Raw genomic sequence first — 26,996 nt, 5'->3', positions numbered from 1 at the left:
ACATGTATTGAGCAAAGAAGAAAGAAAAAAACATCTGTTTATTGGGTTCTTTTTATTTGCGAGTGAACAGAAACCAAAAGCAAAACAAGAGAGGTAGAAAAAAAAAAGGAGAGAGCAGTGGTGAAAAGGAGACGCAGAGAGATAGAGAACAGCAAAGAAAGAGAAAGAGAAGAAAAAAAAGAAAATCAGACAACATGGCAACACCACCAGCGGCACCCCTGCCCATCACCATTGTCACGGGATTCCTGGGATCGGGCAAGACGACGCTGATCCTCAGCCTGATTCCGCAGCTGCGGGCGGCGAACCCCGACTACCGGCTGGCGCTGCTCAAGAACGAGTTCGGCGAAGTGGCCGTCGACTCGCAGCTGGCCGCGTCGGGCGCCATCGCTGGCGTGCAGGAGCTGCTTAACGGCTGCATCTGCTGCAACCTGGTCGGCGCGCTGGGCAAGGCGCTGGATGAGCTGCGCGCCACGACGCCGCCGCCCGACCGCATCGTCATCGAGACGAGCGGGTCCGCCTTCCCGGCCACGCTGGCCCTCGAGGTCAACCGCATCGCCCGCGAGACGGGCGGCGCCTACGCTCTCGACGGCGTCGTCAGCGTGCTCGACGTCGAGAACTGGAAGGGCTACGACGACACCAGCTACACGGCCCGCATCCAGGCCCGCTACACCGACCTTGTTGTCTTCAACAAGTGGGAGGCTGCCGGCGGCCGCCGCTTCGACGACTGCCTCGACCGCCTCGGCGACCTCGACCTCGACACCGCCTGGGTCAAGAGCGACAAGGGCTGGGTCCCCATGGACGTCGTCTTTGGCATCGACGGCGGCCTGGCCCAGGGCTTGGCCGAGGAGCACCGTGACGACCACGACCACGCCGCCTGCGACAACCACGAGCACAACCACGCCCGCGACCACCAGTCCGAAGTCGAGGTCCTATCCATCGAGCTGCAGGGCGCGGGCGCCGTCGACGTGGCGAAGCTCGTCACGCTCCTCAAGACGGCCCCCAAGGACGAGGTTTACCGCATCAAGGCCGTGCTCACCACGGCGGCAGGCGGCGAGACCCTGCGCAACTCGGAAGAGGACGTCCCACTGGTGCCGACACCCCCGCACGACGACGACAACAGCACACCCGAGAGCAAGAACAGGTATATCCTGAACTGGGCCTTTGGCCGCTGGACGGCGACGCGCATCGCCGGAGGTGCTGCTGCCGAGCACGCCTCGACCGGCGGCGCCGTCCTGCGCATGACCATGATCCTCGCCAGGTACGAGAGCGCCAAGTGGAAGAAGAAGCTCGAGGCCGGCGGGCTGCTGGTGCTCGACGGCAGCGATAGAGGCACGCTGGTTGTCAACAGGATCAAGACTTGAGATGATGACTGTTTGATTGTAAAAGTGGTGTGGCATATAGATAGATACCATGCATATTTAGAGTTCGTTTTTTTTTCTATTCTGTTTAATTTTTCTTTGTTGATATCACTCCTTCATTTACATTGCGAGAGCGCACTGATCTTTTTCTTTTCCTGTTTTGTGGAAGAAATTGGATCTCATTCTCATTTTCATTCTAATTCTCTCCTATCAATTTCTTCTTTTCTGTCGTCCTTCTCGCCTACCGAGAGAAAAAAAAGGGGGGCTTTAACTAGCTGCCACACCCATTACCCGCCGTCGCTATCCCTGTCGGCCACCACCAACAGTTCGGCCACTTCGCTTTCAACACAGTCAGTAGTTGTCATAGATGTCCATGAACAGGTCCGCATCGTCGCCGTTCTTGCGGATCAGCCGTTCGATATCGGCCCGCTGCTCCGGCGTCTGCCACAGGTGGAACTTGGAAACGTCAATCGTCGACCGGTCAGGCCGCTTGCCGCGCCGCTTCTCGCTCTCGCCCGCATCACCACCATCCTCGGGGGACTGCGTCTCTGGCGGCGTTGCCGGTGGTGGCTCTGCGGCGTGCTGTTCTAGGAACGACATTCTCAGCGCCTGCTGCTGCGTCTTGTCGGCCTTGCTGTGCCGGATCGTGCTGCTGCTGCTGCTGCTACCGCTGCCGCTGCTCGCGGCTGCATGTCCCTTCTCGCTGCTCTCCCGTCTGCGTTCTTTGTATCTGGAGAATGGCGGGGACAACGCAGTCACCTTCTCCAGATCCGCCCAGCTCAGCCGCTGGCCCCAGGGCCGTGCAGCAGCCGGCTCCTCGTCCATGGGATGGGTGCGTCGGGTCGCGCCGTCTCGCGCCCTAGTGTCCTCTCCTATCCCGAGCCGCTGTGGCCCCAGAGGTCGGTCGGTGCTGATTGCCTGCCCCGGGGCGGGGCTTATGTACGCGCGCTCGCTGAGAAACCGCGGGAGCGACTGTGGCGGCCACGCGAAGTCGCTGCGCTGGCTGCGCTCCCTCGTCAGGGGTAGCCATGGGCGGTTGGTCACGTTCCGCCCGCCGTCTTGCGTTGCTACTGCTTTCGCTGCTGTGCCGCCGTCCGCTGTCGGTTTCGGCGCCGGGTACACGCGGCAGGGCCCAAAGTCGCCGCCGCAGTGCCAGCAGCATAGAGCGTCGGGCTCCTGGCCGGGCTGCTGGCAGAGCGGGCAGAACCCGCGCCGCAGCACCTCCATCCTGTACAGCTGCTGCTTGTCCACCACATGGGCTGCGTCATCGTCGTCGTCGTCGTCGTCGCTAGAATCGTCTTCGAACAGCGACGTCGTTTCTTGGGAAACCGTGCCCAGGCTGCTGGGCGGGAGCGCCTCTCTGGTCCTCGTGGTTATGCAGCTAGGAGGACTCTGGCTGCCGCTGCCGTTACTGACGCGGCTATGGCGCCCCTGGTGGGCCTCCCGTTCGCCGTTAGCGTCGCCAAGAGACAGCGGGCTCGGCGATCTTCCGAGCGGCGACGGCGACGACGACGATAACGGCTTCTCGTCGGCGATCCTGCGCGTGACGCGTCTCAGCCGTGCCGCCGCGCCGGACACGTTGCTCGTCTCGTCTCTGTCCCCGGAGGGAGAAGAAGACGAGGAGGAAGGCTGGCGCTGGTGCTGTTGTTGTTGCTGTTGGAATAAGGGGTTCGGCATGTAGTGCTGTAGCTGGTGGAACTGCTGCCGCTGACCCCGTATCGGGCGCGGGCTCCTGCTGCTGCTGCTGCTGCCGCCGCTGCCGACGGCCGAAAGCCGGCTGCTGTTTCTCTTGCTGTCACTGGCGCCGTATTCATTCTCGTCGCGAGCAGTTCCGCTGTCTCTGTCTCTAGTAGCCCCTATCACAAGAGTGTTCTTGGCTCCCCCGTTAGCGCGCGTTCCTCGAGAATCTCCCTGGCGTCTGTCCCTGCCCCTCCTCTCATCCCGCAGTTCACGCCGCTTCCGCAGGGCATTGTCACCTACCATGTTCAGCTGCTGCTCGTCGTCAGCAGCCACCGGCCTCCGCCGCCCTCCCCTCTTGCTGGCAGCCCGCTGCCATGCCTGTATCTCGGCTAGACACTCCTCTTCGGTCGGGGCCTCGACGGGTGTCACCAACCGCAGTGGCCGGTCCGGCGTGTGGACGGGCTGGAACAATCCGGCCGACGGCGGCGGGGTCTTGAGCTGTTGTTCTTTGTCGTCTGTTGCTGCTGCCGCCGCTGCTGCCCAGAGTTTCAGCCGGCTGAGGTCGCGGAGTTTCTGGGAAACCCGGGACGAGCGGCTGCTGCTGGATCTCTTTGACTCGGTTGGCATTTTTGATTCGAGAGTTTTGTTTAACTGGGGTTATATTCAACGACCCAAAAAGGTGTGGTGGTTCAATCCATCTATCTCCCTCGCATGGCGTTTTTATTCAAGCTACAGGATCATTCGAGGGGCAAGGGGGCGAAACGGGCGAGGGCTTTCGATAACATAAAGACGGGGTCAGGCAACTTTGGGGAGAACACCCGCGGGTTCTTTGTGTCGAATCTTGACTTTTCAAAGAGGTTGTTTCTACATACATTTCGGCCCTTTGGCCGACCTTTTGACAAAGACTCGATCGGTCCGATAGATCATCCCTCGATGATTATTGTTCGGTATCTTTCCATCACATTGCTTCAATCGATAGGTCTCAGACGCTATTTCTAATAGCTAATGGTATTATAAAGCTATGATGAAATACAATCTTCTGCTGTTTAACCATGAAATATACCCCCATATAGCTCAACAAACTAGTACAAAAACACCTACAAAGGTCCTAAAGACTCACGGTGACCGTCATGTTATTGCTCAGCACTAATAATGTCGGGGGCAGCTCATTGCAAAGAACCTCTATGTCCGAGAGATAGGTCAGGCTTGCTTCTTCGCTCTGACATGTGTTTTCCTCTGGTGGCGGCAACGTCGTGAAGAGAACAGCCGTGTCACTGCTGTTGTTCCGCATCAGCTCGTTCAGTATCAGATGCTGGGCTCGGCTGGGAAGGTTGTTGAAGGATAGCGCCAGCCCCTGAGAGGAATAGCCTGAACCCTGGGTGTCGTCTTCGCTCTGGCGTAGCCGGTAGGAAGACAAAACCTCGGGGATGTCGACAAGAGCATCGCTGCTAGCACCGGTGCTCAGAGTCCGTGACATCGAATTCCTCCGAGATCTGATAGGCGTCTTGCTTCCTGGACCTGATTCCACGAAGGAAACTGTTCTACCGCTCCCGCCTTCGTCGTTTGTAATTCTAGTTTCCGGGACCAGGTTGCTCGAGAAGCGTCCAACAGATGACTGACGAGAATATCCTGGACGGCCTTTCTGGGTTTCGCCCTCAGAAACCATGAGCCTAGACTTCGACACATATTCGCCATGGGTTACTGGTTCGGGTACTAGTGGGCTGGAAGGCTTCATAGCCGCTGAGCCATGTCGTGACCTTGATGGCCTATCCACGTCGATATCCCCCCTATCGGTGCTAAGGGTAGTGGGTTTGGCGGCTCTTATGCTGCTCCTGGTCGAACCTGCTCTCTGCTCATCACTACTATCCTGCTGGCTCGATGCGGTAGCTCCGTACGATTGCTGAATCCGCGGATGTGACACCTGGGACCTTTGGTCTTTCCAAGGGCTCTTTGGGCGACCAAGAAAATCGCCATAGCTCTTCCGTCGACGGGCGGTTTCCAAGAGCGGACGTCTTGTCGGCTCTATGTCTTCCGCATCTGCCTCGCTCGCGACGCTGTCTGACTCGTTGAAATCGACATCCATGCCACTCTCCGAAGAGCTTCCATCGCTCTCGCTGTCGCCGCCCAGCTCCGTGCCGGAACTGTCCAAAACGTCTACCGGGATACTTTGTGTATGGATTCCGACGCTCAGCCCCATCTTTGCCACCTGCAAAACTGTCGGCTTCTTAGGAAGCTCAAAGAACTGCGCCCAACTAGGACGTCTCCTGTCTGCGGCGCCCACCGAAGCGGAATGTCGGATAAAAGGGCCAGACCGTCCAGAGGCTGAGTTAATGACTTTTGATATCGATGAGAGCTCCTGAGAGGCAGTCATTGAACTTGACCCTCTGAAATATTGCAGATCTTGCCACCAGCCTTGGTCTTTTAGACAATCGCTCACAATGCCCTCAGTCTCGGAGTCGCCGGGCTTGCCGTGTATGATGGATTCATATGTCTGTAGGGCCCCAGACGCTAGCCAAAAGACGAGCACTTCTGCATCAATTCGAAGTTTCTCCAGCAACGCCAGGACCCTCCCCTTTTCTTCTTCGATCTCGCTCTCGTATTCAACAAACACCAAAACTCGTGTCCGGTAGACTTTCTTCCACGCCGGGACCGTGTGAAGAATATATCCAAGCTGGAGAATCAAGGTATCTATTTGCCGTTAGTATTTGTCAGACAACCTGCGTTTTGAAATGAAGGAGGTTTGTGGTCATTTACAGGTATCAAAATTCGTCGTGAGGACGCTTTTTCCGTCCGCGGAAAGTTCTGCTGACATCTGGATCGGCCAGAGATCGATATACTTTTTAAAATTGCCACCATCTTTTCTAGGCGTCTCTAGACACTCGAATCCCTTGCCGATGGCGACATTTAACCGATACCTCAAAGCCATGTCCTCGAGAATAGTGAGGTACTCTGTAACGGTCATCATCGTCTCCGTCCTTATAACATCTGTAGGCAAGTATCCCTCGAGTAGACGGGCAGAGGTGTCACCTCTTCGCCTCTTGGGGCTCTTTGGCTCCGCCTCCAAGACCTTGTGTTTGGCTACTACAGAAGGGAACGGCGGATCCGGAACTTTCATGGTGGGATCAGAACTGCGCAAGTCGTCCATGTTGTAGAAACCCATGACGGCGATATTGGGTCTCATCCCGCCTAGGCCGGCTGAGAGAATCAAATTCCTCACCCCCCAGGTTATGGAGGGCGACATGGTAAGCTGCACAAATGCCTTGATTCTCGAGTACTCTGATATGTATTTGGTCCACGCAGCTTGCTGCAATTTCGCTTCGGCAGCTCCTGTAGAGAAGTCGTCCGTGACGATGACGTGGCCGAGAATGTAAAGAGCCCCTTTCTTCATCGAGTTACAAAACTGGATGAGACGGGTCTGTCTCCGGGGATTGTTTATGAGGAGGATGATCTGCGGTCTCCAGAACTTGATATGCTCTGGCTTCAGCCTCAACAGATACTTCCGCACTTGGTGGTATATCAAGTTCTGGGATACGTCGCCCCAGTGTTTTGGAGGACTCAAGTAGTGTATTAGGAGGAATAGGAACACAAGCAGGCAGACGGCGGTGGTGGCGTACGTTTCATCAATGAAGAACATTGCCAAGGCCGAGAGCATACTGCCTGCAAAAGCAGTCTGCCAGCTGAAGAACTTGAATCCTGGACGGAAATTAGGCGCCGAGCCAATCTTTAATAGAAAACATGCCAGATTCATGACGAAAAATGTCATCTACCTTTGTTAGCGACTTGTTTTTTTTTTGTTTTCTCAGGGCCTCCTTGGTTTCTTTAGGCGCCTTACCTGGTACCCCATAGAAATGAGGGTGGCAATCTGGTTCAAGTTGGCAAACATTGCCAGCTGCGCAACGATATAGGTTAGGAATATCGCAAGTATGGGTTCGTCGTTTCTCTTGGTGCCCTTGCCAAATATTGACAGGCCTGGGAAAAGCCTGTCCCGAGACAGGGCCTGCATGAGCTTTGCTGAGCCTATGACGCCCATCAGGGCCGAGAAGAAAGTAGTCGCGATTTCGCCGGCGAATATGATCGGGGGCCATATATTCGTGTCCTGGATGATGTTTGGGTTCCGAAGAAACGAGCTGTGTGCTGTACTCGATGCCAGGGACATGATGACTAGCAAGTATGCAACAAGTGTCGACAGCATTGCCCAGAGCGTACCAACCGGAATGTCTTTGCTTGGGTCCCGTAGATCTCCAGACATAGATGCGCCAGCGAATATTCCGGAAGTAGCTGGAAACAGGATGCCAAAAAGGCTCCGGAAAGTGTCTAGGCCGGAAAACTCTCTGCCGGACACATGTGGCAGCAGGTTGGATCTCAGAGTTGCTAGACTAACTCCGGTGAACTCGATTCCCCGGACGGGATCACTGAAAGCAGGCAAGGCCAGTGCAGACAGCGGTATGCTCACAATGGAGATGGTTAATACAACTAGGAGAGCGTTGCTTGCCTTGGCGAATATGGAGCTTCCGGCAAGACATAGGCAGGTGCAGGCGAACAAAGCAGTGGTTCCGAAGAAGTAGTCCCACCAATATCCTTGAGGCATCGAGGAGCCGACATTGAGCTTTATACAGTCGATGAGGCCGACAACGTTGAGGGCGGTATTTAGCACCTGGGCTAGATAGAAGAGAATGCCTATGGAGCCTCCAAATTCGGGACCCAATGATCTCGAGATGAGGTAGTAGGCGCCACCGCCCTTGACTTCTCCATTGGAAGCAATGGCTGAGAGGGACAGGGTTGTCACAAAGTCAACAATGTAGGCCGTAAACATGAGCCCTGCGTGGTTGGGGCGTGTAAGTAACGGTGATAACGACCAGGAGGACAAGACAAGCAGGATCTCACCAAGCATGCCAATCAATCCAATCTCGCCGAGAATGAGACCAAAGCGCAGGAACATCAGAATGCTAAGGATATTGAGGCAGACGGGGATGTAGACGCCCGACACAACTCCCAGCTTGTGCCTCTTGCCTGTGAGCTCCGGCTCGATGGCGGCCGTCGCTGAGCCTCCATTCTGGACGACGCCAACACCGTTACCAGAATTAGTGCTGGCACGGGGCATTTTTTTTTTTTCAAGTGTCGGCCCAGACGATTCGTGAGAGGGCGTCTAGGTAGGAAATAGGTGGCCGGGTTGGCGTCGTTAAAGTTGAGCACAGGACGACTCCAGCTGACGCTTCCTGTACTCCGTACTGTGCTGCAATAGAGATCGATTGCCCATTCATGTCCAATCAGAGCTTCCAACCTGCTTAATAGCTCCCTTTGCACATCCCTTATTACCAGTTGGCATTGGGTTAAAACCGTGCAGATCCGCGCTGCACTCCAGTTTAAATGCCAAGAGTGCAGCGAGATGCAACAGGTGATGGATGAAATTGCTGTTCTTCAGATGGGCGGATGTTAACGCGATGTGATACTTGGGATGGCGTGCCGATTTATCTTGCTCCGGGTCGAAAGAGAAACTAAACCACAAACGCGGCCCAAATATCGAGCGCTGGAATAAAAGACCAAAAGGCAAATTTGTTGATCGCTAGTTTTTGATTGCATAGGGTAGAGTTCGACGTCATCCGTCGACAGAGCGGCAGGAGCGATACAACATTCTTCCACACCCTTGTTGCCTCACCACAGCTTGAAGTGACTGAGGTGGACACCCCATCAACGGCCTGGTCTGCCCCTGTCATCAAACAACAATGCAACTATAAAGGGGCCGCCAGCTGCCGATTAGCGCAGTTCGCACCCACATACATACAGTAATTGTCTGATTTCGTATGCATAGAATAACACTTGGCCTCCCTCACTGCTTCGAAGAGAGGAGATAGGGTTGGAATTAAAATATGCCATTAAGTACAAATTACAATATCTTACCTTACAACTTGGAATGGTGTTTGAGGCCCCGGTATAACGCAGCCGGGAGCTTGAGCTCACCTTAGGTTTGCACTTCGGGGCGTCCCGCACCTGACTGCCCTGCACTTGCCTTAACCCGCCGCAAGGCAGACGACGGCTGGACAAAGATAGGTACCAAGTTGATTGACCCATGAGCCCTATCGAGATCAAATGACGAGAACTAATACCCCAGCCTCGTACAGCAGGTGAATATCCTTGAAAAGACTCATTCAACAAATGGATCTCGTGACTTCCAGGTTGTCCACATCGACAGAGCCCCAGGCTTCCTCTCTACGTGTATCCGTGAACGGAATTGGATTTCACTGTTGAAAGTGCAAGGGTGGGGGTTGTTGGCCGTGGCGGGGCTGTAAGTGAATCGCTCATTGCCCATTGGGTGGGTTCTTGGGGCCCGTGGGACGCTGGAACCTGGAATTCCTGTGTCGCTGTCGGGGCTGCCGTTTTTGACTGGTCGGCTATGCCGAATTTGATTGGCTGCTAATCTACACTTGAGCCCTGGGAAACTCCAAATCCCCTATCGTCAGCTGGACATTCGGAGACCGGGTCCGTTTTTTATTAGCCACCTCGACTCGACTCGTGTCGTCGCCGTCACACGCCCCGCAAGTGCCTGCAATTGCAAAAGCGCCGTCTCTCTCTATCAACCGCTTTAACGAGTTTACGCAAACATCCCAACGTCGCTCTTTTATTCTCTTTGCTGTGGCTAGTTTATTCTGGCCTTGAAGTCTATCTTTGGTTCCAGGCGGTTGGTTGCGGCTCCTGTCTCGGCCCTCTAGAGAGTGGCGCGACACCGGTTATAGTTCCATCTCCCCCGCCCCCCCTCGGGCACCGCCGATATTCGCTAGCCAATCTTTCAAACAAGACATGAGATAGCTTGCATTTCATCGTAACGCAAACAAACCACTGTGTCGACAATGTCGAGCTCTGGGAGAGATTCACCTGCTCCACCCGCGGAAGCGGTGCCAACACCATCACAGCCGCCATCGCAATCGCGACCCGGCTCGCTTCGTGCCTACTCGTATTCTAATTCAGTGCCTCGCGCCGAGTCCCTCGCACGCCTCGTATCCCCGATTCCATACCATGCCCTCGGTACTCCTCCCAGCCTCCGGGCAGCGAACCAGGCCGACGGCGGAGACGTCGACTCGGCCCCTTTGACTCCGCTCCCCGGTCCTGGCTCCTACGCCGCAGGCCCCGGAATCTCTGCCCTCGCCGCAGCTTTGTCACATTCGATTGGAACGTCGCCTCCCCGGTTTGGCACCCCACCTGTCCGGCCGCTTTCCCCGGCCGCGGCTAACGCTCTCTTCCTTGCCTCGGCCACGCCCACCAATTATGGCTCCTTCGATACAAGGTCACGGCACGTGTCTCAGAGTGGCGTTGGAGCTTACGAGGATCCGGAAATTGTTAAAAGACATCTGGTCCAGCCAGGAGACGCTGCGCCCGAAGATGCGGGCTGGAGAAAACCAAGCATTGGGTCCAAGGGCAAACAAAAAGCCCACGGATCGCAGTCGCCATCTGATGACGAGGAGTTCTCGAGCTTAAAGCTGCTAGGCGGCGACATCACGCGCCCGATATACAAGTGGACCGAGGAGATAGAACAGCGGAACAAGGTCCAGCGCAGCAAAAGCTTCAGCGCCGCGAGGCCCGAGCCCGAGAACGAAGTTCTTGACATCAGCACCATCAAGGTCCCAGGGGGCTTCAGGCGCAACTACTTGAGGAGGGCTGCCCGAGATACTTCGCCCTCGTATGACGACGTGGAGCACGGCGAGGGTACGAGCCACAGCGCATCCCACCCTCGGCTGCTGACGAGCAGCTTTCTCGAGTTTCTGTCTCTCTACGGTCACTTCGCAGGTGAAGAGCTGGAGGAAGACGATGAGGCCTTGAAGCCCGGCGAGTATTTCATGTCGGGCAGTGACGAAGACGGCTATTCCAGTGGCGAAGGCTCCGAAGACGACCGAGAACCAATGGAAGACAGCGCCCTCCTTACTCCTTCCCGCCGGAAGAGGAGGAGGAAGGGACGCGGAGGAAGTGGCCAGAACAGCCCCATGAGCGCAGCGCTGCTGCTCCTGAAATCTTTTGTTGGCACTGGCGTTCTGTTCCTCCCTCGCGCGTATCTCAATGGCGGCATGCTGTTCAGCAACCTGGTTCTGCTGTTTGTAGCAGCTTTGAGCTACTACTGCTTCGTTCTCCTTGTCACCACCCGATTGAAGGTTGAGGGCTCGTTTGGCGATATTGGCGGCATCCTATACGGAAAATGGATGAGGACCCTCATTCTGACGTCCATTGTGCTAAGCCAGATAGGTTTTGTTGCAGCCTACATGGTGTTCACGTCGGAGAACTTGCAGGCCTTTATACTCGCTGTGTCGGACTGTAAGACGATGGTCCCCATTAGCTGGTTGATCATCTTACAGATGGTGATACTCTTACCCCTCTCGCTGCTTCGCGACATCGAAAAGCTTGGATTCACGGCGCTCATAGCCGACGCCTTCATCGTCATTGGATTGGCATATCTCTTTCAGTATGACATATTTACGCTCAAGACCCAGGGCTGGGCAGACATCATCATGTTCAACGAGAAGAACTGGACTCTCTTTATCGGAACCGCCATTTTCACCTTTGAGGGCATTGGCCTCATTATTCCCATCCAGGAGTCTATGAAGCAGCCACAGAAGTTCCCCAAGGTCATGTTTGTTGTCATGATCATCATCACCACTCTTTTCATCGTCATGGGCGCAGTTTCTTACGCTGCATACGGCTCAAAGACGGAGACGGTTGTGCTGCTAAACTTGCCCCAGGATGACAAGTTTGTCAATGGCGTGCAATTTCTATATTCGCTTGCCATCCTCCTCTCGACGCCGCTCCAGATATTCCCTGCCATCAGGATTACAGAAAACGCGCTTTTCACAAAGAGCGGCAAGTATAATCCGTATATCAAGTGGCAGAAGAACGTATACCGCTTCTTTCTCGTGGCGGTTTGCGCCCTTATTGCCTGGGGCGGTGCCGACAACCTGGACAAGTTTGTTGCGCTCGTCGGCAACTTTGCCTGCATCCCTTTGGTGTACATCTATCCTGTGAGCCTGCCCCTTTATTTCCCCTCCGTGATATGTCCCATAGAATGCTAACACGGGTGTGCCAGCCGATGCTACACTACAAGGGCGTGGCAAAGAGCGCCGTGCGGAGATGGTCCGACGTTTTCCTCTGTATATTCGGCTTCATTGCCATGGCGTATACGACCAGCTTGACCATCATGAGCTGGGCTAACGAGTCTGGCGGAGGGCTGCCGAGCTATTGCGACAAAAAGGGGAAGTTGACCGACGAGTAATCCCGGAGGGATGAAAGACTCAGCTTGACACCATTCTCCCTTCCTGCATTACCCTTTGAAAGTCATAATTAGCGTCAGAAGTTACATAATTGCAGCATGGGTGCTTGGAATTAGTGTTAGTTAGTAGTGGGATAGCATATTGGGGGCATCTTCAACAGGGCGATTGATATCATTTTGTGTAGGTTTGCTAGAGGCCTCTGCGAAGATGTGTGTCTTAGACAGCGAGACTTAGAAGAGATTGATTGTTGAGAGCGTTTTGACTTTGCTTGCGAAGACGGCCGAGGCTCGTCGCCGCCGCGATGGAAAGGCCACTGTATGGATTTTGGAGAGCGTACCTAGTAGATGGATGGTTTTCAGGGGCAATTGTCAATCCGATGGATCTTCTGTTAGCGATTATGTTCATGTTTACATTGCTTTACCACGGTCTACTTTTCGGTTATGTGGGAATCTACGGATAGCTGATGAGTGAGTGTATGAGGCGCACATTTTCTGCGAAGCTAGTCGGAAATATTATCCGTATTCCGGACGAGACATCCCCTCTGAAGTCAGCTTGCTTTTCGCGGTGACCAATTCGAGTTCTTCATACCACCCCAAGTTTATTGTTAATCCCCTTGGAAGGAACAAAGCAACTGTCCATTTGAGCTCTTGATGAAAGCGTGAATGGCCACAGTGTGGGGGAGGGGAAGGGGCTTCAAGCTTTTAAGGCTGCGCACGGCCCCACTGTCCTTCCTCGCCCCCCATACCTTTTTGTTCTCGAAGACGAGACAGGCAACTCACCATCGCCGTCGCTTTTTTGCTCATCGCGACAACTCTTTGCTCCATCACATACACACCAGCTTTTTTTTTTTGCTTTTTTTGGCATCATCGATACCGATCATTGGATACAATCACTAGTGCTACTACTACTCTTACAGCTCGCCTCTATCGGCCATACGCACAATGAACGCACCGGATAGGTAAGGTTGCAACTCTTTTTTCTGCTTCCCCCTCGCGCCATCCTTTCCGCAGTTCATTTCTTGATTTATTTTCTTTTTTCATTTTGTCACGCGATTTCAGGGCCCGGCGCACGCCGAACAAGTGTTTCCTTCTCGATGGGGATATCTTCTTGTTGTCGTTCCTTTTTACCCCTCCTTGAGTCTTTGCGTCGTCGTCTTCTTCGGCAACCCATGGCGAAAGATGGACGTCTATGTTGGGAAGTCGCGACTGCAGACCGCGGTTTCCTCCCCTCCCCTTTCATTCCCCCGCTACTAGAGTTCATAAATTTCTTGTGGGAGAGGGGGCGGTTTTTGGGAAATTCATCACCGTACCGCAAATTCGCAAAACCACCTCTCTCCGCCCAACCCACGGTGGAGGAATATCTAGACTCGGGAGGCCAAGCTTTATCTATTTCTCTCTATTCGGCAGAAGCCCCAACCCTGCTCTACTTGTTTCTTGTTGTCTGCGGCCTTGCCCCGCCCCTCGGCCCAGCGGCCATGGCGTCGACCAATGTCAAGCACTTTAACCTGCAAGAGTTTGGGAGCCACATCCCGTTGCGTGCGCGAGGCATGTGCTGAAATTTTTCTCGTCTTCTAGATTCGAGCTATTTCTTCTCGGCGATGGCGAGAAGAAAATCACTGAGACTGTCTTTACTGGTAAGTTTCGGTTTTGGTCGAAGGGGTCTCGGTGTGAAGCTGCGATGGGGGTGCTTGTGGCTTCTGACTCACATTCGCCGTCACCTAGGCATGTCAAACACGTCGGACTTTCTTCTCCTGAAGGAAGACCATACTCTCGGCAATCTCCTTGCCGAGCGGCTCAAGGGGCACGACAACGTCCTGATGGCCGGATACAAGAGTAAGCAGCCGCCCACTAGACATCAGAAGTTTACCGCCAGGGCAGCTTCTCTCGTTGTCTGAGGCTAACGGCTGGTTTTCAGTCGGCCACCCTAACGTACCGGAGGTCTTAATCCGAGTCCAAACAGACGGAACTATCACGCCACGCGATGCCTTGATCCAAGCCTGCGAAGATTTGGTGTTCTTGTTTCACCAGCTCAAGCAGGAGTTCCAGAAGGAGTTGGCCCTCCGCCAGTTGACCGACGCTGGAAGCCAAACCAACGCCAACAATAACAATGGGCAAGGTGACTTTTGAGGGTTTCCCTCTTCCGTCTAGGGAAGTTTCAGGAGTGCTTTCTCGGCGTTTTTAGGTGGGTTGGACGATTTGGGAATGGCGGCGTTGAGGAAAACTGTGTTTGCTTCTGTCATTTTTCAGCACAGAATTCTGGAGATGTTTAGTACGTCTACAGATGCATGAATGGCAGGCGTCTGGATCAGCTGGCAAATACACTTCTCGGCTTGGTTTACGGTTGGCATTGGTAGAGGTGGTTCACTCGACGTATGGAGTGCCTCGTATTCACGGGTCTGCTGTTCAGCGAATTTGCTAATTCTCTAGTTTATCCAGCCCAAACATGAAAACAGTAAAACAGCTCCTTGGTATCATCGTGACATGATGACTTTTGGGCTACTGTTTATTTCCTTGTTTTTGTTAGTGCTCAAGACTTGCATGGTGTCTTTCCCTCTTGAGTCGCTCTGCTGGGAGATAACAAAAGCGTGGCGCACCGGCTGGTCTCCCTTTGCCTCCCAAACACCACGGCCCATACCCGGACCGTAGCTCATTTTGAGGCTTGCTCATGGCGAAGCTGCGCCCAGTGGCCCGTCTCCGCCGGGTATCAGCTGTGAGAGGGTCAATAAACAAGGAACGAAATGACAATTCCAAAATGTGCTTCTGTCACTCACCATGCAGATGTTGTTTCCGTTTAGGAGAATCTTCTTCAGCTTGGTGTGGTCACCCGAGTAGTCACTGAAGGCAAAACAAACAATAATTCATCAGCAACAGGAGGGCCCGTGGCAAAAAAGATTTGTTGGGGGGAGGGAAGAAGTTGACACACAACTCGGTGACATCCTCCAGAACCATGTCTGCCGGGGTGTTTGTTAGCATCGAGGGAATGAGTGATAGCGGAGAGAGAGAGAGAAAGAGAGAGAGAGAGAGAGAGAGAGAGAGAGAGAGAAAACAGTATCTGAGAAACAAACGTACTGACGTAGTCGTCAAAGCCGACGAGTGTGCCGGCGAATTCTGCAGAGGGCCGGCCGGGCGGCGCGGTGAGCAACGAGCCAGAATGTGTGTGTACTCATGCAGTGGTTTGGCGGTTTCCCGGGGGGTGATGGCTCACCTTTGTCGCCCTTCATGATCACCCAGATGCGCGATCCGACGCACTTGTCAATGAGCTCTGGCAGAGTGCGTTCATGTCATGTCAGCAAGTCTGCGATGTTTGTTTGTCACGGAGGATTTAAAAACGGGGCTCATGGTCATCTTTTACCGAGGGGGAGAAGCTGGGACATCTTATTATTTATTTTCGTCGTTCAGTGATGGCTTTTCTTTTTTAAAGGATAGTCTGTTGGTTGAGGTTTTGGCGTGGTTATTATTGACGGGGATGCTGCTTTCCAGAAGCGGAATGGTCTGTGCAGCAGCAGGCGTGGCTGTATGGGTTACTCTAGGTCCCGTGACATCGCGTAGCACGTAAAGCCTGGATGGATACGTGGGCTGGGGCTTGCAGCGCCTGTGAGTGTGGTGGCGGATAGTGGGTTTGGATCGAAAACGACGGGAAAGGCTGCCAGCCCCCCCGGTTGACCAGCCTCCATTCACACCCCCGACGCGTCTGCCTAAATAATAATACCAGCCCAACCCTTAAGGTATTTCCCATATCACATAGTTTTCAAACTAGGTGGGCATGCCTCCTCACTGGCCCGCTATTCCGCCATTGGTATGACGCTTTGGAGCGTCGGCCATGGCGCGAGTCGGTCCCTTACCGCATCGTTGCCAATCTCTCGTAGGCCGTGGTCGTGGTATCGTGTGAGTGGCAAAATCACACCAATAGCCATAGCCAAACGGACCCAATGCCGTCGTCGCTGCTTTGTCTCAGCATCGTCACCGAGGTCGTCATTCGCATGTAGATTGTGAGTTTCCTCTCAACTCAGGTTTTCCAACCTCTCACTCCCATGCATCGAAAGCTGACCCTTTTTCGTTCCCTTCTCGTCTAAGACGCTTCAGAAAAGGCTTCGGGATGGAAGGCTCCAAAATATCGCGACCGCACAAGCTGTGGCACCAGAGCAGGGGCATCGTGTTTGCAAGCGGCACCAGCAGTGTTGTCTGCCCGCGGCTGCCGCCGGCGAGCTATCACACCTCGCCGGCCTTTGTTCAGCACAAGGCCGAATTACCAGCTTCATCAGCCAGGAACGCACCCGAGGCACATGTGGACGATAGCCGAGTTGCCGCCGACAAGGATCGCCCCACTGAGCCTTTAACTAAGGAGAAGACCGAAAAGGCCGAATCCTCGGTATCCGGGCTGGTGGATGCTGCCGACGTCCAGCCGCCGTTTACGCCACTTGACTTTAAGATCCCGGACGAGATATTCCGGGGAGCAAAGCAGGCGGCCGAGGGGACGCCCGAGTCGTTCTGGTCTTACAGCTTGTACCGCGGGCCTGCCGAGGCCGGGAGCACCGAACCCGGCCCCAAGGTTAAGGTCCACTACTGCACGAGCAAGCACACGACCGAGCGCGTCTTACAACAGTATTTCATGCACGAGAAGATCCTCGGGTTTGATCTGGAATGGGCGACCGACGCCACCAAGTTCCAAGGCGCTCGGAGGAACGTGTGCCTTGCCCAGATCGCGTCCCCGAGCCGCATCGCCCTCTTCCATCTCGCCCTGTATCCCAAGAACGACGACCTGGTCGCACCGTCATTCAAGAAGATCATGGAGGACCCCGAGGTGACCAAGGTTGGTGTCTGGATCAAGGGCGACTGCACTCGGCTGCGACGATTCCTAGACATTGGTGCTCGGGGCATCTTCGAGCTGAGCCACCTCTACAGACTAATCAAGTGTTCTGCCAGCGGCGAATACAGCTCCCTGAACAAGAAACTGGTAGGCCTGGCAAGCCAGGTCCAAGAATACCTCCGCCTGCCCTTGTTTAAGGGGCACGACGTTCGCGCCAGCGACTGGTCGTCGCCGCTGCGCATGGAACAGATAATCTGTATGTCCATTGCTTTTCTTTTCGTACGTCTTGTGCGGATTTTAGCTAATCACATTTTTCGATATAGACTCAGCGTCCGATGCCTATGCTGCTGTGCAACTTTATGCAATCATGGACCGTCACCGGAAGAACCTAGATCCTGTGCCCCCGATGCCTTACCACGCCGAGCTCAACCTACCCATTCGGATTGCCTCGGGGGTTGATCTGCCGACGGCAGACGAAGTGCTGGAGCCGGAGGCCGAAGACGGCGCCGCCGCCCTGGACGGCCCCGTGCTGTCTGACAAGTACCTGACTTCTTTCGGCGACAGCATCAACATCGAGGTCGAAAACGATGCCAGTGCCGGCGTTGATGAACCATCAACAGCTGTGGTCTCTGCAAAAGATTTCGCCTCTACCCCTAGCACACCTGCTGTAGCCTCCAAGAAGTCCAGTGCGGCTCTCACTACTAAAACCACCACCACCACCCCAGGCGATAACACCCGCCCCAAGGACGCGAGACTCGCCGAGGCCGAGCTCTGGGCCTCGCAATACCGCCTCGCCAACCCCAAGGCCCGCGCCGCGCCGTCCAGCCTACGCGCCTATTACGTATGGCGCAAGAACGCAGACCTAACGCCCGAGCAGACGGCGGCCGTGCTGCGCGACCCGCCGCTGCAGTTCAGCACCGTCACGTCGTACATCACCGACGCCATCCGCCTGGAGAAGCTGCCGTACGATAAGGCGCGGCTGCGGAACGAGGTGCTCGACCGCCTGCCCAAGGAGAGCCTCGGAAGCTGGCGGCTGCGGGCCCTCGTCCAGGCGTGCGCGCAGGCGGGTGGGGTCAGAAATCATGATGCGAATTCGGCTGAGAGGGTTGAGGAATAAGGCGACAGAATAGACAAAAAACCCGATTTTTTTCTTCCTGTTTTGAATACCTACCTGTCGGGTCATGAAAATGATTACATGGAAATAAATGCGCACACATAGATGGACACCTTGCGCGGGTAATGACATTTTTTTGTTTCAAGCAAGATCAAATGAAGAACCGAAGAATAATAACAGCGCAGAGAGCGTGACAATCATCCATTTTGTCTACCTGTCTGTCTACCTATGCCAACGGGGGGGTATTATATGCTCACTCAACAAGCGCCAATTTCATTTTCTCTTTTCCCATGATTTCCCTTTTTATTTTTATTTTTAGTGCATTTGTTTTTTATTTTTCATTTCTCTCAACTCTACACCGCCACGTCCTTCCCCCTATTTATCTGGATCTTCTTGTCCTCGCCAGCACTGAAGATGCCGAGCTTGTCCCAGGCGACCCCAAAGACCTTGCAGCCGTCACCGGCGGCCGTCGCCTTCTTCTTGCTGCCCTGGCGGCTCTCGCGGTCGATGACGTAGACGGGCTCGCTGACGCTGCCAAGCCCCTCGTCCTTGGTGGCCGGGCGCACGCTGCGCAGGTCCCACAAGCGGCAGGTGGCGTCGTGCGACGCCGACACGAGCGAGTACTCGTTGTCGGGCGACGGCGCGAGGCCGACCACCTTGTTGGTGTGGCCGCGCAGCGTCATGACGGACGTCGTGGTGGCGCTCGAGCGCGGGTCGACCAGCGTCACGTGGCGCGCCGAGGTGCCGGCGGCGAGCAGCGGCGCCGACGACGAGCGCGCCAGCGCGCACAGCGAGAGCAGCGGGTGCGACGTCGTCAGCGTGCTGACCACGACGCTTGTCGTCAGGTCGATAGTGCGCATCGTGTGGTCCTGCGACACCGAGTACGCCACGGTGCGGTCGCGCGGGTCAAAGACGGCCGCCGACGCCGGCGCGCTGTGGATGTTCATCATGGCCAGCGGGCCGCGCAGCGCAGTCGTCACCGACGACGAAACCTTGCGCCGCTTAGACGTGTGGGCGCCGGGCAGCAGCGTTGCGTTGGGCTCGGGCGCCGTCGTCTTGGACGTGCTCCAGAAGCCGACTGCGCCGTCGGCCGACGCCGTGAGCATGCGCTTCGACTGCCCGTCCACCTCGAGCGAGTCGATGGACCCGGCGTGTCCGTACAGCTCGAGCGTCGGCTTCAGGTCGCCCGACACGTGGTCGCCGGCGGCGCTGCTGTGCTCCGAGTACTTCCACACGCGCACCGTCCGGTCCATGCCCGCCGAGGCGATCTGGGTGCTCGACAGGAACTTGGCGGCCTTGATGCTGGCCGTGTGGCCGCCGTGGCTGCCCGAGGGCGACGTCGCAATGACGTGGCCCGAGGTGCTCCATATCCTGAGAAGACCATCGTACGAGGCGGAGAGGATGCGGTCCTGGCCGCGCTGGAAAGAGTCGCCCGACCAGCGGCCGGCGGCCGAGGTGGCCGACAGCACGTCGACTGCGCTAACCCAGTCATCGTGCTCAAAGCTAGCCTCGTAAATGGGGGGGGTCAGACTGCGGACATATTGCAGGGTGATGCTGGACTCGATGGACAGGCCGTTAGCCTTGAGGTAGTCCTCGAGGCTCGTGTGCAGAAAGCTGCCGTTGACGAGGAAATCGAAGGGGATCGACGCCGTGTCGAGCATGGACTCGGAGTTGAGAATGCGCGACAGGCCGTAGCGGCGGATGTCGGCGGGGACGAGGAGCTGTCGCTTGCCCTCGGGGAGCTGGATGTCCTCCTCGGTGGTTGTGAAGGTCACCTTGACCTGTGCGCCATGCTCGGCGACCGCTGTGTGTTGCTCCATTGCGGCGCCACCGTGTGCAGTGCCCGTCTCGTGTCGGTGTAGTAAAAGTGCCAATTGGATATCAAGCGCCAGGTAGAGTGTGGTTTGGGTCGTTTCTCGCGTATAATTCGAATTTGCAGGAGAACTTGCTGGTATTTTTTTGCTGGTGTTTTTTTGCTGGTGCTGCTACGGAATAGGAACTTTCAAGCGACAGGGATTTGGCCCGACGTTTTTTTCTGAACCTCTCCCCTACACACCACCCCACGATAGTTATCTTATCGGCCTTGTAGCGGGGCAAGTCCCCAAGTACCACGCCCAAGTCATTAAGGTAATTGCAGCTGTCGCGAAAAGGCACGTCGCGTCATATTCCAGAATTCTACAGCCAAGACACGTCAATATACCAAAGTACCCATTTACACTCCATGGACGCGGTCAAACAGTTGTCTGCAATTGTATAGCCCCCACCCGACGTCGCGATGGTGACGCTTGAAGACATTGCAGACTCAAGTCTGCTGCAGAAGCCCTCGTAAGTATCCATCTCCTTGTCTAAGTCGTCTAGACCTTGATTAGGCATTGGACGGAATGCACTCCCTAGAAAATTACTATTTCCTGTGCTGACGACGATGCGTTCGTAGAGGCCAAGTCGCCGGCGGTGTGCTCGACCGCAGCGAGTCAAACTACAAGTCGCTCCACACCTTCGCTCTCGAAAAGGACCGGCCATACCAGCAGCAGTTTGCCGACATCTACTTCCTGCGCCTGACCAAGATCAAGCCCGCCATCGAGGAGATCGCCACCACGGCATGGGAGGGCACCGTCATTGGCGGTGAGACGGCCAAGAAGGTTGACCGCGTCCTGGATGTCCGGCAGGGCGAGCTGTGCTGGGTCACGGGCACCGTCTACATAGACATGCCTCTGAAGCCTAACATTCTCGAGGATGTGGCCAAAGATGTGGGTGCTTATCCCGCCATTGTTTACAATGCGATACCTGTACCGACTGACCGCCCCCTTTCTCCAGCGCTGGATATCTGCCCCTACCTCGATGCAGCAGTACTTCTCGGATGACGGCCGCGACGCTGTCATGCTCGAAGACGACTCGGGGCGCATCCGGCTCATTGGCGACGTGCTCAAGCCCTTCTTCATGGTGACGGGCTGTATCATCGCCGTCATGGGCACCGAGAACGCCAACGGCGAGTTTGACGTTATTGACCTCAAGTTCGCCGACCTTGCTCCGCAGCCCGAGCGGTGGGAGCTCACAAAGCCAAAGAACTCGAGTGTCTCCACGCAGCAGAAGAAGGCAAACGCAAAATTCAACAAGGACGAGGACGTGGAGATGTCAGACGGCCCCTCGTCGTCGTCCGGCCTGGGGTCCAAGAAGATCGCCTTGGTTTCCGGCCTCGAGTTCTCGGGAGAGGATACATCATATGCCATGGAGCTGAACCTACTGCTCGAGTACCTGCTCGGCGAGGCGCTCGATCCCGCGGCGCAGAAGGAGCTAGCGCACATCAGCCGGCTCGTGGTTGCCGGCAACTCGATTGCGCCCGAGCACAAGGCCACAGCCGAGGAGAGCGCCGAGAAGAAGGCGCACAAGAAGTACGGCTACGACAGCCGCTCGTACAACCCCATACCGTCGCAGCTCTTCGACGAGTTCCTGTCCGAGCTGCTCCCGACAATGCCCGTCACCCTCCTGCCGGGCGTGCTCGACCCCGCCAACGCGAGCTACCCGCAGCAGCCCATCCACGCGGCCATGCTTCCAAAGTCGAGGACATACACGGCCATACCCGGCACCGCCGAGTCCGGGTGGCTGGACTCGGTGACGAATCCGTGGGAGGCCGAGGTCGAGGGGTGGAGGGTGCTGGGCACGGGCGGGCAGAACCTCGATGACGTGTTCAAGTACGTCGATAGCGACGACAGGCTGGGCATGATGGAGGCCATGTGCAGGTGGCGCTGCTCCGCGCCGACAGCCCCTGACACCCTGTGTAAGTCCCTCCCCCACATGCTCCCGCGTCTCTCCTTGAAAGAAACCCATTTCTAACCCAACCTGCTGCCAGGGTCATATCCGTTCCAAGAAGACGAACCCTTCGTCATGAAGCAGTGCCCGCACCTGTATTTCGTCGGCTCGCAACCCGAGTTCGGCACCAGGATCATCGAAGGCCCCGACGGGCAGGTAGTGCGCCTGATCCTGGTCCCGTCCTTCTCGGCCACGCGCGAGATTGTGCTGGTGGACACGGAGACGTTGGACGTGTCCATTCTCAAGATCTCTGCTTCTTAACCAGCCTCAACCCTATAAACTATTTTATGATGAAAAAATGACTCGGCCAGACAGGCTGAGACAAGCCCTTTTTGAAGGGGAAGCGTACGAGTAAAAATGAATGAGATTACTATTATTTATTCTGTTAGCTCTGGCAAATCGGTCCATCTCGGTAGGTAGCTGCACATACTATTATATAGTGCCCCCCCTTTTTTTCCCCAGCGTGGTGAAGCTGGAACATTGACGAATACCGACGGGCAGGCAGGCTGATGGAGATGCTGCTTAAATATGAACATATATATATCTACATCCATGCGCGCAGAAAAAAAGAATACATCTAAAACCGAGAAAGCGGTGTTCTGGCGGCCGAATTTGGCTGGCGCATGGTGCCATTTTCGGCGACTTTAACACCAAGCGCACAAGTCTCTTACAAGTACCGTGTGGGTACCTGTGTCATATCAGCCTTGACGCTTAGCGTGCATCCAACCGATGCATGGCCCAGAAGGGAGCCTAGCTCCCCCCCAGGTGGCTTAAGTCGGTTGGAAATAGCTCCAAGAGACAGAACACAATTAATCACAGTTATACTACATTTGCTCGATAATACCCGATAATACCTACAACCAAACAGGCGCCCGGCGGAGTTCTTCAGTAGGCATCCGGGATCTGGGCATACGCCGCCCCGCCCCATTGGATGGAGTACTTGGTAACCAACAAGCCAGCTGGCCGTCGGTCATGGCTCAAGCTTGACAAAACCTTTTCCTGTGCCATTGTTATTGAGCTCCGCGTCGTCCAAATTGTACGAGTGTTCTCTCGAAAACACCCACCTACGCCATTCTCGGCCGCTTTTGGAGCATTGGAGCAATTATTATACAACCCTAATTATCTGCCCGGATGCTATCCGGCCGGATCCAATCACAACTTGTAGAACGGGAAAGAGCCCCAGAACAGCCAGCCCCTTGCGGCTGAGGAGCTCCACCGTTATTAGGAGAGGAACAACCACTGCCCATTGCGACTAAACCACTCCAACAATACAAAGATAAACATCGTCAACGGCGAGCAACGATGGATAGCCTCCCGTGCATCGCTAGCAGGCGGCCTAGACTAGAAATTCCTCGTGAAGATATTGAACTGAGACGGTCGAGGCCTTGTCGAATCATTCGTACGGTATCTGATGGAGGGATGGAGGCAGAATCACGGTCTTCATCGCCGCTGTTGTGGCCCCATTGCCTTCTCGGACGGCTCTCAAGTCGATTTTGGAGCTACCGTCTTTGGCGTGGACATTGGAGACCTCATAGGTATGACCATGAAATGACAGGGCATAGATGAGAGAGAAAAAAGTAGCACTACTGTAAACAAGACCACCTTGTTTCAATCGGTAACCTCCCTAGCAGGTCATAACCAAAACATCGCATCCCAAAAACACAATCGCTAACACGCCCCTCATAGACGCCGACTTCACCATCGTCCGCACTGCACGACTTTGCCCGCCCGTTGTGACCACCCTCCTCGCCGTGCGCATCCCCGGCGATCGACCCTAAACCGTGCGCTACGATGACGGCACTGGCGACGAGCTCGTTCTGCCCCTCGGCACCACCGCCTCACGCCCGCCGGCCAAACCTTCGTTCGCACCACGCGTGTCGAGTACGCCCCCCACCTATACGTCTGGATGGCTAGTGCGTGATCTCGTAGCGACGGGCTCGGGCTCGTGTCTGAGGGCAAGGAGCTGGCACTCGCGCAGCTACCCGAGGTTGACGCGGCCAAGACCTAAATCCTGCCTATATGCTAGCGGAACCCGGAGAGATGGCAGCTAGCGCTACTGATCTACCCGTCGGCGGTACGGCAGTTGCATCTTGGTGACGGAGCGGTGGTCGAGGACCTGGAGCGGGTGCGGAGCATCGTGCATAGCTTGCAGCGGGGCAGAACCACCCTCAACAGGGTGTATGCGCACGACTGGGATGAGGGCGACTTTGCGCTGTTTTACAGCCGCGGGACGCTGCATTTTCTCGTGGGCGCGTTTGTTGAGGATGAGGTCAGGCTGTTCCGGCAGTGTAATGTCGTCGCGAGTGAGTTCCCTGTCGGACCACTGCCTGAGGGGACGGTGGCTGCGTAGATGCGTATTTGTAGACTACATGAGTTTTGGACTTCATTAAATGCTACTAGCGATGCGCTTACACCTGGAAGTTACTTGAACAGAACCACAGTGCAAAACTTCACTGATATTTGGAACGACACATGGGAGAGGGGGGTTGCCAAACCGATACCAGGGGTATATTTACATTGTGACGAACTTAGGGGTCAAGCGTCAGTCTACCCTGCTTCGATGAGGTCCAAAATTAGTTCAATTTACCTCCGTGGCCAAGGACCGTATTACTGTACCATCTCTCAACGCTCAACACCGCTCGCTTTCATCTTGTCCCTCCAACGCTGGCCAAACGTGCACTCCAGCCATGCGATGCCCATACAAGCCATGCCCAGACTGCCAAAGAGCGTAAATGTCAAGCCAACACCCATGGCATCGATAAAAGGCTGGACACAAGCGGTGCCACCGCCGGCAAGAAAGGCACGGACGATGCTGTTTGCGGCCTGGGCTGTCGAAGGTGATTTTGGGTGAATATCTACTAGAAGTGTCCCACTCATCTGTTTCCGACCGAGCCGTCAGCCCGGTCCAGGGGAAAGGCTGCGCGGAATGATCTGGGTCTTTGCATACATTGAACACGACTGATGTAGACAGACCGATAACGAAATGGAGCGTAAGAGGAACGGCCATGTGCTGTATACGACGTGGTCAGTCGCTTTGAAGCCCACCTATCTCAAAACTGGTACGGGAAACAACCAACCACTTTGAACTGCAAGGACCACCCATATCCTACCATGGAGAGACCTGCAGCGCTAATGACATACCAGATGCTTCGAAACCTCGCCTTCTCGATAGGGAAATGGGCCAAGTCATCACCTGCTTGTTTGTTGATCTCAAAGTTGTTTTTCTGCGCAACCACGCGATAGTCATGGTCCATTAAGCTGCCTTTTGAGCTAACGAGATCAGCAAGGGGCAGGTTGTGTGTGTATATAACAGGGAAGAGTCTGGGGGGAGATACGCGTGGCTGGCCGGTCGTCGTACCTGCACAATACGCCCCAATACAAGACCCAATGCCCGAGGGCAGGTACACTAGGCCCAGCCCAACCCCGGAGATGCTGTGAATCTTAACAAAGAGCGTCGATGTGGACGCCTGGAGAGAGCTGAGGTTCATATAAAAGATGCCAAAAATCAGTGTGATCAGAGCGCTGTCCTTGGCCCAAAGCAGTTTCAAGCTAGCCAGCGGGTTGGGGAACTTGAAGCGGCGACTTCCCCTGCCGTCTTCGGGCAGCGAAACCGGCTCGGTGCCTGAGCCATCGTCTTTCTCTGGGGAATATAGCACTTGTTCCGGGCTTCTGAAGCAGGTTAGTAGTGGCCGCCGAAGGCCCGAGACCTTTTCGGATCCGTTGCCAACAACCGATCGCGCTGTTTCCGGGAGCAACAAGGCTATGAGGAGCAGGCAGATGCTTGACCAGATGGCGAGAAACCCAAAGATCCAGCGCCACCCCGCGTAGCTAGTGAGGGCGCCGCCCAGGATGGGCCCGATGGCCGTCGCGGCGTTGGGACTGTCCACCGAGTAAGGTAAGCCTCGGGTCTGGTCTCTTGTATCATCGATTGCAAAAGGTGGGGATGTGGTTTACGCAACGACGAGGCCAGAGACGAATGCGCCGCGTTTGGACGGCGGAGCAACGTCCGACACGACACCGTACCCTAACGCGATGGTGGCTGGCCTCTGTCAGCATTCAGCCTATTCCTCTGAGAGGGTCACCCGAACAAGCCTCCAGGTATGTGCGTCAGAAGGGGCGAGCTACGTACCGGCACTCCCGGTGCTCTGCAGCATCCTCAGCAGGAAAAGCGCTGTCCAGTTTTTCTGGAGCGCAAGGCCGATGTTGGCGATGCAGTACACTGCCATCATGAAGAGGTACACCATTCGACGTCCGATATTATCCGCCAGGTCTCCAAGGATGGCCGGCGCGAGGCCGGCCACGATCATGTACGAAGTGATGGTCAGGTTGACCCTTCCAACTGAAATATCGAGGGCCTGTGCTAGGTCGTCAATGGCCGGAAAGAAGATGAAGGACGAAAGAGGTGAGAAGCTCGCGGCAAAGGAGGCAAGGCAAAGAATGAGTATGACCTGGTTCCTAGGAAAAGCCGAATATGCTGGCGGTGCTGCTACGGAGACAGTGGCAGCCTCTTCTGCGGCTGCGACCGGAGCACGCTCATTCTGGCCTCGCGATACTGGAGACGCCAACAATGGCATGGTTCGATCGATACCTGTACACGGCAACTGTTCAGCTCAAGCCTGGGAAAAGAGCGCTGTGACACCTCCATGTCTGACGAGGTGGGCCCAAGGTATTGACCGCCTTGCTGCTTGGTAGGGCCTGGGTACCTCTATGTAGACAACAGCATGTTTCGCTGGGGGGATCATGGAGTGTATCTGATTGGCTCTGTGAGGACGTTGGCTGCAAGCACCTAAATCTGGCTCTCATAGGCGCTTTATACGCTTGGGGGTGCGAGATGCCACACCTCTAGGTAGAGGGGATTGTGAAGGTGGTACTAATGTCGGCACCCTACGACACCTAAAATGAGCGCTTGACATTCTGCAGCTTCCTCCTACTTATATTAAGCCTCAGCCTGGTCTCTTTCTTGTGCCTGCCATAGCCCATGCT

The 26,996-nt window shown here is 55.4% G+C and overlaps 10 protein-coding genes across 10 annotated transcripts; 6 read left to right on the top strand and 4 right to left on the bottom strand.

Annotated features, from left to right (window-relative positions):
• Nucleotides 1-194: 194 nt before the first annotated feature.
• On the top strand, nucleotides 195-1,361 carry B0T26DRAFT_639388 (CobW domain-containing protein; the record flags this gene model as incomplete). Its single annotated transcript, XM_060437132.1, has 1 exon — nucleotides 195-1,361. The coding sequence occupies one exon, from the start codon at nucleotides 195-197 to the stop codon at nucleotides 1,359-1,361; it is 1,167 nt and encodes a 388-aa protein (XP_060300158.1).
• Nucleotides 1,362-4,146: 2,785 nt separating this feature from the next.
• B0T26DRAFT_637978 (amino acid permease-domain-containing protein) lies at nucleotides 4,147-8,139 on the bottom strand (the record flags this gene model as incomplete). The annotated part of the gene is made up of 4 exons (XM_060436979.1): nucleotides 4,147-5,726; nucleotides 5,793-6,801; nucleotides 6,871-7,856; nucleotides 7,923-8,139. The coding sequence occupies 4 exons, from the start codon at nucleotides 8,137-8,139 to the stop codon at nucleotides 4,147-4,149; spliced, it is 3,792 nt and encodes a 1,263-aa protein (XP_060300157.1).
• Nucleotides 8,140-9,883: 1,744 nt separating this feature from the next.
• Nucleotides 9,884-12,288, top strand: B0T26DRAFT_747643 (transmembrane amino acid transporter protein-domain-containing protein; the record flags this gene model as incomplete). Its single annotated transcript, XM_060444867.1, has 2 exons — nucleotides 9,884-12,037; nucleotides 12,103-12,288. The coding sequence occupies 2 exons, from the start codon at nucleotides 9,884-9,886 to the stop codon at nucleotides 12,286-12,288; spliced, it is 2,340 nt and encodes a 779-aa protein (XP_060300156.1).
• Nucleotides 12,289-13,760: 1,472 nt separating this feature from the next.
• Nucleotides 13,761-14,412, top strand: B0T26DRAFT_747642 (DNA-directed RNA polymerase; the record flags this gene model as incomplete). The annotated part of the gene is made up of 4 exons (XM_060444866.1): nucleotides 13,761-13,798; nucleotides 13,861-13,919; nucleotides 14,008-14,118; nucleotides 14,201-14,412. 4 exons carry the CDS (start codon nucleotides 13,761-13,763, stop codon nucleotides 14,410-14,412), a joined length of 420 nt encoding a protein of 139 aa, XP_060300155.1.
• A 104-nt stretch (nucleotides 14,413-14,516) lies between these two features.
• On the bottom strand, nucleotides 14,517-15,804 carry B0T26DRAFT_127914 (putative U6 SNRNA-associated SM-LIKE protein LSM5). Its single transcript, XM_060433348.1, has 7 exons — nucleotides 15,638-15,804; nucleotides 15,491-15,547; nucleotides 15,355-15,393; nucleotides 15,209-15,236; nucleotides 15,057-15,120; nucleotides 14,880-14,993; nucleotides 14,517-14,784 (listed from the first exon to the last, which is right to left on the bottom strand). Exons 1-6 carry the CDS (start codon nucleotides 15,657-15,659, stop codon nucleotides 14,949-14,951), a joined length of 255 nt encoding a protein of 84 aa, XP_060300154.1. The 5' UTR covers nucleotides 15,660-15,804; the 3' UTR covers nucleotides 14,517-14,784; nucleotides 14,880-14,948.
• Nucleotides 15,805-16,381: 577 nt separating this feature from the next.
• On the top strand, nucleotides 16,382-18,209 carry B0T26DRAFT_636897 (uncharacterized protein; the record flags this gene model as incomplete). The annotated part of the gene is made up of 2 exons (XM_060436876.1): nucleotides 16,382-17,348; nucleotides 17,422-18,209. The coding sequence occupies 2 exons, from the start codon at nucleotides 16,382-16,384 to the stop codon at nucleotides 18,207-18,209; spliced, it is 1,755 nt and encodes a 584-aa protein (XP_060300153.1).
• Nucleotides 18,210-18,559: 350 nt separating this feature from the next.
• B0T26DRAFT_671979 (WD40-repeat-containing domain protein) lies at nucleotides 18,560-20,026 on the bottom strand (the record flags this gene model as incomplete). Its single annotated transcript, XM_060439400.1, has 1 exon — nucleotides 18,560-20,026. One exon carries the CDS (start codon nucleotides 20,024-20,026, stop codon nucleotides 18,560-18,562), a length of 1,467 nt encoding a protein of 488 aa, XP_060300152.1.
• Nucleotides 20,027-20,508: 482 nt separating this feature from the next.
• B0T26DRAFT_693957 (DNA polymerase alpha/epsilon subunit B-domain-containing protein) lies at nucleotides 20,509-22,655 on the top strand. The gene is made up of 3 exons (XM_060441215.1): nucleotides 20,509-20,953; nucleotides 21,021-21,981; nucleotides 22,054-22,655. The coding sequence occupies exons 1-3, from the start codon at nucleotides 20,912-20,914 to the stop codon at nucleotides 22,272-22,274; spliced, it is 1,224 nt and encodes a 407-aa protein (XP_060300151.1). The 5' UTR covers nucleotides 20,509-20,911; the 3' UTR covers nucleotides 22,275-22,655.
• Nucleotides 22,656-23,804: 1,149 nt separating this feature from the next.
• On the top strand, nucleotides 23,805-24,363 carry B0T26DRAFT_738035 (uncharacterized protein; the record flags this gene model as incomplete). Its single annotated transcript, XM_060443536.1, has 3 exons — nucleotides 23,805-23,827; nucleotides 23,943-24,000; nucleotides 24,040-24,363. The coding sequence occupies 3 exons, from the start codon at nucleotides 23,805-23,807 to the stop codon at nucleotides 24,361-24,363; spliced, it is 405 nt and encodes a 134-aa protein (XP_060300150.1).
• Nucleotides 24,364-24,635: 272 nt separating this feature from the next.
• Nucleotides 24,636-26,587, bottom strand: B0T26DRAFT_639815 (major facilitator superfamily domain-containing protein; the record flags this gene model as incomplete). Its single annotated transcript, XM_060437169.1, has 6 exons — nucleotides 24,636-24,890; nucleotides 24,961-25,023; nucleotides 25,091-25,275; nucleotides 25,372-25,892; nucleotides 25,968-26,052; nucleotides 26,143-26,587. 6 exons carry the CDS (start codon nucleotides 26,585-26,587, stop codon nucleotides 24,636-24,638), a joined length of 1,554 nt encoding a protein of 517 aa, XP_060300149.1.
• Between the last annotated feature and the right edge of the window lie 409 nt (nucleotides 26,588-26,996).

The sequence above is a fragment of the Lasiosphaeria miniovina genome, assembly GCF_030549165.1.
Source record: "Lasiosphaeria miniovina strain SMH2392-1A chromosome Unknown B0T26scaffold_2, whole genome shotgun sequence".
Classification (NCBI taxonomy): domain Eukaryota; kingdom Fungi; phylum Ascomycota; class Sordariomycetes; order Sordariales; family Lasiosphaeriaceae; genus Lasiosphaeria; species Lasiosphaeria miniovina.
This window is presented reverse-complemented; position numbering and strand designations above follow the sequence as displayed.

Coding starts and splice junctions, on each gene's coding strand:
- B0T26DRAFT_127914 (XM_060433348.1), bottom strand. CDS start 15,659: ATGTCCCAGCTTCTCCCCCTCG. Junction 15,394..15,490: donor GATCATGAAGGGCGACAAAG/GTGAGCCATCAC, acceptor GGCCCTCTGCAG/AATTCGCCGGCACACTCGTC. Junction 15,121..15,208: donor CTGGAGGATGTCACCGAGTT/GTGTGTCAACTT, acceptor TTTTGCCTTCAG/TGACTACTCGGGTGACCACA.
- B0T26DRAFT_693957 (XM_060441215.1), top strand. CDS start 20,912: ATGCCTCTGAAGCCTAACATTCTCGAGGATGTGGCCAAAGAT. Junction 20,954..21,020: donor TCGAGGATGTGGCCAAAGAT/GTGGGTGCTTAT, acceptor CCCTTTCTCCAG/CGCTGGATATCTGCCCCTAC. Junction 21,982..22,053: donor GACAGCCCCTGACACCCTGT/GTAAGTCCCTCC, acceptor ACCTGCTGCCAG/GGTCATATCCGTTCCAAGAA.